Source organism: Stegodyphus dumicola, chromosome 12 (genome assembly GCF_044657685.1).
Source record: "Stegodyphus dumicola isolate Sdum_Otavi_A_Nest chromosome 12, ASM4465768v1".
NCBI lineage: Eukaryota > Metazoa > Arthropoda > Arachnida > Araneae > Eresidae > Stegodyphus > Stegodyphus dumicola.
In genome coordinates, this window is record NC_140779.1 from 75,390,015 (window position 1) to 75,403,755 (window position 13,741).

At 36.6% G+C, this 13,741-nt stretch overlaps 1 protein-coding gene across 1 annotated transcript in view; it reads right to left on the bottom strand.

Moving 5' to 3' along the window:
• The window catches only part of LOC118203198 (uncharacterized), a 75,834-nt gene extending 64,433 nt beyond the window's left edge, over positions 1–11,401 (bottom strand). Inside the window, exons 1-2 of the mRNA XM_035375468.2 lie at positions 11,187–11,401; positions 5,122–5,146 (exon numbers count right to left, since the gene is read on the bottom strand). Coding sequence (XP_035231359.1) covers positions 5,122–5,146; positions 11,187–11,234 — 73 coding nt within the window. The 5' untranslated portion in view covers positions 11,235–11,401. The remainder of the gene's footprint in view (positions 1–5,121; positions 5,147–11,186) is intronic.
• Positions 11,402–13,741: the final 2,340 nt, after the last annotated feature.

Consider the following 13,741-nt stretch of genomic DNA (forward strand, 5'->3'; position numbering starts at 1 on the left):
AATTCTATATGAAAGTTTTCAAATTTTTAATGAAATAGAAATTGCGTCCAACACAGATGGATACCAGCATGAAGCAAAATACTACCGATTTCTCTTTTTTTTTTATGTGCATGTATTATTAACTCTATCCAACTATGTATTGACACTGAAAAAAGTAAGCGGTGCCCGCCGTCCAGATATTCTAGAATGTGCTCTTAGGGACAAAAATGTCGGGGACCCCTGATCTAAAGGATAAAAAAGTATTTAAAGTGTTCCTTGCGTACTAATTTTCAATACCTTATTCTAATTTTTGCACTAAATTACTTAAAAAGTCCTGAAACAAATTTGGTTATGCAAATTTGTTTCAGGACGTTTTTTATGCATTTTTGAATGTGATAAATAATGAAACTTTTAAACGTTTGACTTTGTGAATTCAAACCGAGTTTGACAAAAAATTCACCTTTTATTAAATGTTATCACAAGTTTAAACTTGTTAATTAACTTATATCCAGAAATACATACACTGCAGCATATTAATGTTTATTACAGATATACGAGATGTGATTTACTGTGTGATTTCATATGATGTGATTGCATATGATAAGATAGTTTCTTCCAAATATCACTCAGTTGTAACAAAAAATGAGACAACGCATAAAGCATTTTCAAGACATATGAACTGTAAAAAAAATCATTGTGAGAAAATTGTATTTAGAGATCTTCTTCAGACTTATATTTAATACACGCTGATAAGAAATACTAAATTACCTTTACATATGAATATGTACACATTAGGTACTATTTTCTTCTCATTTAAGCATTTTCAGCCTCATAATATCAAATATAATAGAATAAACACACAGAAGTGCCACTGAATTAGGTACAGCTATTCAATAACGAGTTGGGTATCCTCTGGACTTTATAATGGCTTCCAAACGATGAAGCATAGATTCAATAAGTTTCTAGAAGCATTCTACGGGAATGGCTTGACAAACATCGGATAGAGCTGTCTATAATTTAGGAAGAGTCGCTAGTGCTGTGTGATGAGATTTCAAACCTTTCTCCAAAACGTACCAAAGATGCTCAGTAGAGTTTAAGTCATGGCTTTTAAGTAGCCAATTTATGACAGAGAATTTAGAAGAACGCTCATCCAACCAGGCAGTAGCCAACCGGGTGGTCCTGTGAAAGGTGCAGTTGTCTTGTTAGGATACTCCATTTCTGTGTGAATGACAGGACAACATAAATGGATGGAGATGATCGCCCAGCAACTCTACGTACCGAATCATATTGAGGGAGGTTAGTACAACTACCAAAGATCTCAAACACTAGCAAGAGAAAACATCCCAGACCATGATTAAGCAACCATGGCCTTGTACAGTTCCGATCTGCTATACAGGGTTCATAGCTTCATGAGTCTGACGTCATAGTCTCAGCCTCCCATCGGTATTAATTAGTCGAAATCGAGACTCCTTGCTACTCATTTCAAGTCCACTAGAGTCTATTTTCTATATTTTCTTTGCCCAGGCAAGAAGTGCAGCTTGATGGCATGCATTCAGCAAGGTACTCTCGTGTGTCTACGGCTTCCGAAGCCCATATGGTGAAGCGAGCGTTGAAATATTCCTTCTACTGACTGTACGACTGTCGCCCTGATTCAGCTGGGTGGTAATTTGAGTTAATATTTGGCTTCGTTCACTATGTACAATATAGCTGAGCCATCTCACACCACGCTTGTTATAGGTTAATTGTCCATTGCAATTTGCTCGATGGCTAGCTCTTTTTTCCACCATCCGTGTATTCTCGGTATACCCTTCACACTGTCTATCTTGAAAATCCTACCCCGCTGAGGATTTTGGAAATTGAATGGCCCATGCGTCGAGTGTCTACTATCTATCCGGAGATTAAAGCTGTCTAAATCAGAAGTTCTATAGCAATTGAAACGACTGATTAATAACAACCATAGTACTAGCTGTATGTGCATTTACCACAACTTCCTCACGTGAGCACAGATGCCGCGCTGCGCTGTAAAATTTGCATAGCCGTGTCTGTCCCTAATTCAGTGGAACTTCAGTGTATAATATAAACAATTTACTTTCTAAAGTCTTGCACGTTAAAATCCGTTAGTCGTTGAAAATCCTAAAATTAAGCAGCATTGCATGTTTTATCTCCATTTGTAACACTGAAATTATCTTTTAGGATTTTAAAATATTTTTTGCTATTCCCCCTCCCCGCAAACAAGGTAACGTTTTCGCTATGGTTCTGACGACGTTGATCACCCTTTTGTGCAATGGGTAGGAAAGCGAGTTTACTTCATCTTGTTCTGCGCTTTCAGTAGATATATATATATATATATATATATATATATATATATACATCCACAGTTCATTGATAGTTGATAATGCTGTCACATATAACTAGAATTATAAAAATTTAAATATATAAATTATAACATATTGGTTTACATATAGATTTCCGAAATTTAAAGGAAATTAAAATTTTTATAACTTTATAAGGTATTTCTCCTTCCTTCTCAGCATGCCTTCGTAGTGCAGTTGTCAGCACGCTCGGTACGTATTCGAGAGGCCCGTGGTTCGAGTCCTGATGAAGGCCTTGCTCATTTTTCACATCTCCCGCTTCCAAAAAAATCCTTATGACTGTACAACCTCTTTTAGATTTAGAATATTTGAATATGGTTTTTTGCACACTATAACTTTAATATTATAAAGTTAGTAAGTTAATATATAGTTAATGTTATAAATGTAAGGGAAAAATTCAAAATTTTTGTAGATTTTTAACTATTTTAAATCTTACCCACCCCTTAATAATATTCAGAAATTAAGTTACTAAAAATTAAGTAAATAAAACTACGTTTAGGAGTTACTTCAATTACCTTTAAATAATTCCATAAAAAATTTTACTCTTTAAATGGGATATTTGGACTACAACTGCAAAACCTAATGTCACGCAAACATGCAGGCTGATAGAAATAATTATTTTACAGTGCAAAGGCCTGTATGTAACATATTTTTTAAGAAAACTTTAAAAAGCTATGGAATCAATATTGTAAAAGGTATATAGGCTGTTTCAAAACGAATGGAACAAATTTTACTGGTAGTAGAACTTACTGAAACAAAATTTTAATTCAGAGAAGCATGGTAGCACGTTAAGCGGTAAAACGCTGGAGGATACCTTGCATTTCTCCACATATGCCACATTACTCAACGCAAAGACAGTTGATACTATACGCGCCTTTTCCTCATTCGTACACCGATCTACTTCAGGTCTCTAATAGAGTTGGTCGTTTAGCTCCAGAAGTGTTTAAAAGAACCGATTCACTTTACACCGATTCCGGAAGAGAGAAATGTAGCTGTTTTATAGTTCACGGAGAGCTCTGGTAGGAAAAGTGCGAGAAACAGTGATCCACTGTTCGTTCATGAATTATTTCACTTTACTGAGCGAGCGAAAGTCTGTTTCGCGAAAAGAAAAAAATTGGTGCTATTGTTGGAAGCATGCCAAAAAATTCCTGTTCCCAGTTTAGAGAAGAAAAGAATGTTTATCCTCCCATGGTTAAAAGTGAGTTTAATTTTTATGATTTCCAAATTTTTGAAAAATTTTTATTCAAGAATTTTATTGTTAGACTATGTAGAAAGTAAGGTTTAAGTAATCTAAAAAAATATAGTTGTAAGAAATCAGTTCATGGAGTTACCTTTTGATTGGGTCAATTATTCCGATTCCACGGTTCGTTCAATTCTTTTCGCTCTTCACTTCTACCTTGCTAACCGATATTGATTCACCCCTTGTTCCCGATCTGTTTCATCAAGGTTACTGTTTGTGAGTAGGAGTTATAAATAAGAACCAGTTTATTACAGTGAGTGAGGGATTCTGATCCTATCCCATGAAAGAAGGTTTTGCCTAACACGAAAAACAATAGATATATATTTATATTTAATAAACAATTTACAGTTACGCAAGCAACCAATAAACTATCGGCGACAAACAGATGTTAAATTTATTTATTAAATGTTAAGTGCACGTGCTCTTGTATTTTTAATTTTTCTGGCTTAGCTTTTTCATAATATTCGTCACGCGCTGCACTGCACGGGGAATAAAACAATTTACAGTTACGCAAGCAATCAATAAACTATCGGCGACAAGCACTTAAGCCGCATATATATAAGATATGTGTGAGTGCGTGTGTGTATGTACACACATGATCGGAAAACGAATAATAATGATGCTGTGAGGTATTTTTTCCCTCCTTTCTGCATGCCTTTGTGATGTAACGGTAGCACATTCTGCGCGTATTCGAGAGGTTCAGGTTGGAGTCCCGGCGAGGGTATTGCTCATTTTTCACGTCTCCTGCTTCAAAATAAACAAATGACAGACAGATCTTCATCCAGCACTCGAACTAAAGGGTGCTGGATGATGATTCTTCTCCACCAGCATTCGACGACTAGGTCCCCTAATCCCCAGGCACCCTTTAAAAGGGAGTGTATATGAGGTATTTTCTCCCTCCTTCCAGCATGCATTCGAGGTGTAATGGTTAGTATAACGGCGCGTATTCGAGAGGTCCAGGCTAGGGTCTCGGCGAGGGCATTGCACATTTTCATCATCTCCTGTTTCGATAATCCTAATGAATCTACAGTAGCGCCCGAACTAAAGGGTGGTGGATGATGATTCTTCACCACCAGGATTTGGGGATTGGATCCCTTAATCCTCAATCGCTCTTTAAAAGGGGGAATATATAAGGTATCTTCTCCCTCCTTTCTGCATGCCTTCATGGTGTAACGGTAGCACACTTGGCGGGTATTCGAGAAGTCCATGATTGAGTCCTGGCGAGGGCATTGCTCATTTTCATGTTTCCTCCTTCAAAAAATCCTAATGACTCTAAAATAGAGTCGAAAAACCAATTATTTTACACTTTGGAATTGTACTGTGTCTTTTCATTGCAAATGACGCTTGGGCGAGAAAACGACCATTCATTCTGTAATGAAATGGCTCCCCTTCCCCTCAATTTGCTCTGTCAGTGCTTAAAGTTTGTTCCATAGTTTTAAAACGCCCAGTGGTATGTAAAGATATACCACAAAAAATAATTTAAAACCACAAAGAAGTATAGAAAAAATTACCATAAAATTGTTCACTCACCGTAATACCCCTTTGGTTTACCATCCTGTAACAAGAAATAATATTATGTATGTACAAATAAACATATGTATGTACAATATTAGGTAAGTGTAAATAATTACATACGTTGCATTGACAGAACACACACTGGCTTCCAAAAATTAAGCACACAATGCAAATTAGCAATTTTCGAAAACGTAGTTGAATTTGGGAGGCTAAAAACCGCATTCTGAAGGTACACCAGCATTCTGAAGGGTTTGAGGAGGTTTATTTAAATGCTGAGATGAAGTATTTGTAACTTTCATAGTGTAGTTTTTTATGATATTCCTGTTTTTATGGCTGAAAGAAGACGAGTGGGAGATAATGAGCCCTGGCGCGAGATCAGACGCATTGAAGCAGGAAATCAATCAAAGATATCATTCTTTTCTTTGACGTTGATCCTTCTGCAAGTTCTCCAATTTGAAAACAATTCCAAACAAGTGAAATAGTGGTTCGGAGACTTGCGCCCGGTCGAATAAGGTTACCATCCCTTCTGAAGATCGGTATATTGCTATAGTTCCCAAGCGGAATCGACGAGCGACCTTCATATCTGTAACATCCATGGTTTCAGCGTCGCTTGAAAGGTAGTATCTATCTGAACCGTGTGTCGAAGGATTCACAGGAAGGGACTGTGCAGAGTAAAATATATTTTTGCTCCACTAACCTGCCCAATACAGAGAAACAAGCTCAAAGTGATGTCATCAGAATCTGAACTAGACTGTCTTAAATTGTTGCAATGTCTTATTGACTGACGAGTCCAGATTTCCCTTGGAATCGAAGATAAACATGTAAGAATCTTGAAAGAACGAGATTCACGGACAGGCCCAGAACATCGAACATCATGCGTTCAGAGATAGGAGTGTGTGCTGTAATTTCAATGGGATATTGCACTTAGTTGCCCTTGACGGCTGCGCAGTGTCGGGATGAAGGCCTGCAACGGTTCTGAGGCTCTAGGCTGCAACGGTTAGTCCTGGTTTTCTCCTTATGGATGATAATGCCCTTCCCCATTTCGCTAATGTTTATTCGAAGAATGAAAGTATTTCTCATATGGAGTGGCTGTCATATTCCTCAGATTAAAATCTTGAAAAATCTTTGGGTTGCGCTTGGACGTGCTGCACGCTTGACTCCTCCAACTAATTTCAGGCAGTTGGAAACTACCCCCATGGAGGAATGGCCACTACAGTCAAATACCGAAAAAATATGGAAGGAAAAATACTTACCGAATAATGACGTCATAATTACCGAATAATAATGAGTCATAACGGAAATACCAAATTATTGACATCATGATAAATGTTTTTTCCCTCTAATCTGCATCGAGGTTAAAAAAAGAGCAGACGATTCAACTCTTCTTTCAAGCTCACGATTCCCGTTGTTTTATTTTCTGAGCTTTGTTATTTCCCGAAATTGTTTAGTGCTGCCTTTTTTTTATCCGGATATTTTGTGGATAAGAATATTTTAAATTTCAGCCGTTTTTAATAAAGTGACAGATAAGAAACTCATTCATGATTTTACTGCTTCTTGCAACGTTGAAAAACGTAAACACGTTGCATTGACGGTAATGCAAAAAGTGTAAATTCTGCAAAAGATGGAGGAAAGTGCTACTCCTCGGTTTATAGCAAGATCGTATGGAATTGCGACACGATTGTGTATGATATAAGGAAAAATAAAGAAAAGCTGTTGAAATTTTATAGCAACAGTGATTCTAACACCGGAATCCGAAACCGGAAATCTTTGCATGAGGCGGAATTGGCAAACTTCGACGCTGTGTACGTACACTGAGTACCAATAAGTATTTGGACACCTGTGATAGAAAGGAAAAACTAACTTTATTCAAAATCAATAGTTTGTGGAGCCTCTACGAGAGATATTTACAGCGTGGACCCTCCGGGGCATACTTTCCACAAGTCTTTGTATGACAGCTAGTGGTATTTTCTTCCACTCGGCTTGGAGAAGACATAGAAGTTCCTTCACCGAATTTGCACGGGTAGTGCACCCCTGAATTCGGCGATGCAACTCGTCCCAGAGGTTCTCGATAGAGTTCAGGTCTGGACTCTGGGCAGGCCAGTTCATTCGATGAACTCCATTGGCACCATACCAAGCCTTGGTTAACGTCAAAACATGACAACTGGCATTGTCGTCCTGAAAGTAACAGGGGTCCAACCCGTAAAACTGCCACAACGTAGGAAGTACATTGTCATCCAAAATAGTGCAGTAGGCATCGGAGTTGGAGTTGAGCTTACCATGAATGGGGACCAAGGGTCCCAGCCCATACCAGGAGAAACACCCCAGACCATAATTCCACCTTCGCCGAACTTGACTGTTGGCACAATGCATTCTGGCAGGAGACGTTCTCCAGGTAGACGCCAGACCCAGACCCTGCCATCCGACCGGTAAAGGGTGAACCTTGATTCGTCACTCCAAAAACCCCGTTTCCACTGATCTACGGTCCAATTTCGATGTGCTTTGCACCACATTAACCGAGCAGCGCGGTTGGACTTTGTTATCAAAAGCTTATGGGCAGCAGCACGATCATGAAACCCAAGCAGATGTGCTTCCTTACGGATGGTATTCATTGAAACAATACTCCCGGATGCCTGTTGAAACTCCTCGTGGATGAGGGCTATCGGTTAGGTGCGGTTCTTCCGAATTTCTCTGAACAGCACTCGTCGGTCTCTATCCCCCAGTTTCGTTGGTCTGCCGACTCGGGGCACATTCCGACAATCACCCCTCACCTTCCACTTCTTAATCACATAGGCTACTGTCAATATTGGGTACTTCAGATCGCTAGATATGTCCTTTAAGGATCGGCCACATTTGTGATACACGATAATTATACCTTTCTCGAAATCAGAGAGCTCCGAACTGTGAGGCATCTTGCATGCGACTAAAGCCGATGCTGTTTCCTACACGATATGTACCGGCGGAGTCCGTGGCGTACCTTGGGACCGTACATATCGTCATTTGCATAGGTGTCCAAATACTTATTGGTAGTCAGTGTATAATACAATCAATAATATAATCAATGTATATATGTAATAATAATTAAATGCATTTAATGAATTATTACAATAATGTATATAATAATTTAATTAAATGTATCTAATACGCCTTATTTACTTTACACTTTTAGTCTGAATATTATGCTTTATCTTTTCTGTCCTGAAATCCTAAAATCTGCACAACCTCTAGTCCCAAGCTTTGTGGATTTCTGGACTTTTACTGTATTAACATCTGTGATGGCTGATCAATTCATTCAAAACATGGACAATCGCCGTAATGTGTTTTTGAAGGTCCGGTGGGGTCACATATTTTATCATTTTAAACTGTGTTTGACTTGTTTTTAACTTTAAACATCAATTTGTTAGTGACTCAAATATGACGCCATCCTATAAATTACGAAATTTAAATAATGTTTGAGCTTAAGTTTGTTTTCATGCATAAAAGCATTTGCTAACGTCCTGTGCATTTGCAACATCTTGTGCAAAATCTTTACTTTTCCATTTTTGTTGATTTTACGGTCGCGTGTTCAACTTTTGAAAGATAGTGTAGTTTCTTGGTCAAGAGAATTTAAAATACTAGCAAATAATGACTATTTTAATTTATTTATAGCTTTCGACAAGGCAGTGCAAATTTTTATAATCGCAAAGTGAGAAATTTTATAACACTGACATTTATTTTTATTATTTATTTAGTTGTATGGGTAAAAAAATTTTTATTCTAAAATCTTCTTTTTAAAGCCTCGATATGGTATCATTAATTTGAATTAACATATGTTCTAACACTATAAAATTCGTATGGACGTGATCATGCATCGGAAATTGGCAGGCGAAGATTGGAAAGGATATAAAATTATGCAAAAAGCAATTTTAGTCTAGTGTACACTGTGAATAAAACTCTATGCATTGAGGGCGCTCAGATACAAATCCTCTTTCTTCTTCAGAAAAAGAAAAAAGAAGTGCGAAAAGGGGAGAAGAGACGATAGTTTATATTAAAAGCAATGGACGGAACAAAACAAAATCTAATATGGGGCCATCTATCTAGGAAAATGATAGTGAAACGGGGAAGATTAAGATTTAATCTAGTTTTTCCGAACGCTTTCAAAATTTTCAATTTTAAGTTTTCATATTTTAATGCTATTTTCCTCGACAAATGCGCTCTGTTCGTTTTCACTTTGTTCCGTCCATTACTTTGTACATAAAATGGTCGTCACTGTATACAAAAGTTTGTTTTACTCTTGAAGAAGAGGGACCTGTGTCGGATCGCATTCGAAATCAGTATAGTTTTATTAAAAAGTCTACGACAAACTAAGACTGTCTTTTTGCCAAATTTTAAACTTTATATTTGTTTGTTCCTCTTTCAGTTTAACGAAAAATATGTAAGACATAACATATATCACTCATTCACCTTGGTAAGTTTTACCACAGCGCGAAATGTAAAACTTTTATCTCCCACAGACTTTGATGTATAGAAGAATCTCAGAACTTTGCCATTCAGTAAAACATAACATCTTCCAATTTTTCTCCCAAAAGTTAGCAATATTTTACAGATTAATGAAGTAAATGATTTAAAAGTCATAGATTAAGAAAACTGCTGGTAAAACTATGAATCAAATAAATTTTCTCACAATAACAAATTTTACCATGTGGCATTTTTAGTAAAATTGGTCGAAATTTTTATTTTCATATAGACTCGTAATAAAAAATCCAGTTTATAAATTTCTTTCTAATTTACCGATGGCCTTTTAGGAGGAATAAAAGCGAATTAAGTAATATAGAATCCTGCTTCTATTTAAAACTATCAAAATTATAGAACCTAAACTATTTTCCCCTAAAGTGAAGCGACCATATAAACAAGCATATAGTATGTACACGAATAGTATAAAATTGAATTTCATTAAATATAAAATTCCAGATTTTAGCCTTTTTATAGGAAGTAATTCGAAACAATGCTTTTAAATTAATGCTTTTATAATGAAGAAAGTATTTATCTTTAATTTTTAAGCCCGAATTTTGAATTTGTTTTATTATATATTTTGTAAAACTTTAAAGAATTTTTGATTGCGGAATAAAATATTTTTATCTCCAGCGCTACGAGACTGTCTATCAGAAATTCTAAAGATATACTGTTTTGAATATTTCGTGATTCTGATGATGAATGAAAGTTTACTTGGCGTAACCGCCAAGAACGTGATATTTAATAAATAAAGTAAACGCATAAAGCATTTATAATAAAAAGACAAAGAACAGTTTTGTAAAGACATCTTAATAAGAAAACCGAACATTGGTATGATGAACTGATAAAAGACTGGGGGGAGGAAGATAGGGCAAAAAAAAAAAAAAAAAGAAAAATGAATACTGCCAACACTTAACGCTGCATTGGGAATTCTAAACAGGAACTGCTATGCTACTTTTAAAAATCCTTGTAACTTTGCTGTTGACCTGTGTATAGCGTAAGTGCGAAGAAAATTATTGTTAATGATAAAGCTAAAAAGACAAAAAAAAAAAAAAAAAAAAAGAGTTAGTAAGAGTGAGTGCAACCGCAGACTGCTAGCTCAGCGAGTGCGTTAAAGACCTTAACAAAAACTTTCGAAGGACCGTTAAAATCTAAAACCACTCAGATTACTTTTTAATTCTTATTTCAAAACATTAAATTATACTTTTGAATGAATTTTAAAATACATTTGGTAGCATTCCATCCCAACGTAACTCACAGACACATATTAAAAAAAACTTTCGAAGGACCGTTAAAATCTAAAACCACTCAGATTATTTTTTTTAAATTCTTATTTCAAAACATTAAATTACACTTTTGAATGAATTTTAAAATACATTTGGTAGCATTCCATCCCAACGTAAGTCACGGACACATATTAATGGAGCAGCATACACATAATAATATTTTTTCAGAATACATTTCAGTAAAGATGTCGAATAAAATCGAATTTCGAAGAGTCGGCTAAACAATACGTTATTTTCTGAGGCTTTTTTCCAAGTAAAATTGATAAAAAAGAGAAATTAAAATTAAAAGAAAAAGGGTATACTTACAATAAGTACGATCCAGAAACACAGTGGGAATAAGATGACGAATTTCATGTTAGCAAAAGCGTATAAACAGTAAATTTGAAAGAGCTGCCTTTTCACTTAAATTCTTTATATTCTGACTTTCCTCCAACCCCATTTCCCGCAGCATTCTTTAAGTCACAGCGGAAATAATTTCTTTTATACTCATGGGATCACGAAATAAGATTGTTATACTAGTATTTCAAAGAATTCTACAACACAGAAAGAAAACCGCGAACCATTTTGTGAAATCAGTCGTAATATGATATATGAAACTGATCAGAACGAATATCAAATTTCAGTGGCATCTAAGAAAAGGAAGTATTTTGTATTCGCATGTGTCGTTTAAAAAGGAAAAATCCATGGAAAATTCAAGAACACAAATGACCAGTACCTCCCAACATCACAAAAAAAAAAAAAAAAAAAAAAAAAAATTAAGAGCGGAAATAAATTGCTGATATATTTCCGTCTGTGAAGAATACTCGGAAAGTACAACTCAGTATCGAACAAAACGCGTTTTAATTTATGCTAAAATTCTGCAAAATCTGAAAACGCATTATTTCCTCAAATAAAAATTGTTCGACTATTTTGAATGAAAGTAAATTTAAAAATTTTATGCACATTAAAATGTTTTCTAACTTCAGGCACATCCTTAATGAAATGATTTCGACTTTTCGAGCCACTTAACGCATAAATCGAAATTTGGCGCAGTTGTTGTGACTTTCACCAAAACACTTTTGTACAAGAAGTGCCCATAAAGTAATCAGACAAATTAAAAAACAAACGATGAAATAAAAAGTGAAAGAATAAATGTATGTTTAGAGAAAGTGACATCTCAGTTCTTTCGTTTCTTTTTTTTCTTTTTCGTTTTCAATTTAAACTGGTTGTTTTGTGATTTGCATATCACAACGCCTAAGTTTTTCATTTACTGAAAAGGCATTCTACAACTCCAAGATTGAACAGCATTATAACATTAAATTTTCTTACAAACTAGATAAATCTGTAACCGACATAATATAGATGATTCGAAAAATTATTGGAATGCATCGTTGTTACGAAAACAGGTATATGAGTAGTACAACCGCTTTAAGAGTGGGTGCAAAAGCGCTGAAGATGAACCAAAGACAGAGCGCTGTTCACGTTCAAAGACTAAAGAAAATTTGTAGAAAAATTCGTTCTTTTGTAAAAGCTGGTAGATGCACAACAACTCAGCAAGTTTCAGATATGCTAGTAGATAGAAAGTAACAGTTCACCTGCACTTGGGGTGTGAGGGGTGGGCGTGGACAGTGACGTTCCCGGAAGGGAGGCCACATCATGCATGATACCGCCGGGAAGGGTGGAGATTGTAGAGTGGAGGAGTTCTGCTGCTACGGAATTAAAGATACGGAGTGGCAACACTGAAATTCAATCGAGTGGCAACGGCAACGTGGTATCGGCATTTGGAGTAATGGCAACCATGGGTTACTATGAGGAGCAATAGTGTGATCTCGACGTCACAATTTGATAAGAGATTATCTTTTATTGATTTACCAGAAGTGATTTCCTTTCTGAATCAATTTTTATCCTTTGTACTTTCTTCGTATTCCAACTATTTTATCATGTATATGATGTTTATTTCCTAGGTACCCTTAATGGCGATTATTTTCGAATTAAATGATTGATTGACAAAGCCTTAGTTTTAGATGTAAGTTATTAATTTTGCCGTATATTTTAAGCCTTATTGTTTCCTACATACACGGAATTTTACCCTATTCCTTAAATCTGTTCATAATACCATATTTACTTTCCGTAATCTTAATTACATGCTCGATTGGTGAAAGGTATGGTGACCTTGCTGGCCAAGGAAGAGTATAAACCGCACGGAGACAGTCCAGAGATATGCGAGCGGTATGCGGTCTGGCATTATCTTGTTGGAAAATGGCCCCAGTTTGGCGTGCCATGAAGGGTAATGCAACCAACCGCAGGATGGTATCAACATATTGTTGAGCTGTTAAAGATGTACGGAGGATAGCTAAAGATTACCTGCTGTCATAAGAAATAGCGCCCCATACCATCACACAAGGGGTTATGGCTGTATGGCTTTGTAAAATGCCTTTGATTGGGACCGCTGGCCCAGTCCTCTCCAGACACGAACACGGTGGTCATCTGCTTCAAGAATGAAGCAGGATTCATCGTTGAACACTATACGATGCCAGTCTGATGGCAGCCATGATGATCGACTGCGACATCCCTACAGACAACTCCGCCGATGTTGTGGGGTCAAAGGCCTCTGTGAGCGTAACCCGGCGTCAGAAAAAGCGGTGAAAAGTTAGTGGACGGTACCACGGGAGGTACAGACGTGGTTGTAGTGCGTTGAATAGTCGACAATGATATCGTTTCGGGCGGTTCCTGCCTGGCGAACAATCATCCTATCTTTCCTCGCATTTGTGCTTCTTGGCCTTCCAGAGGCTTCATTTCATCGGCAATTTCCTTTGTAGCGACCATTGTTGCCAACATCTTTGCACAGCAGTATCTGTACGCTGCAGGTGGCGGCCTATTGC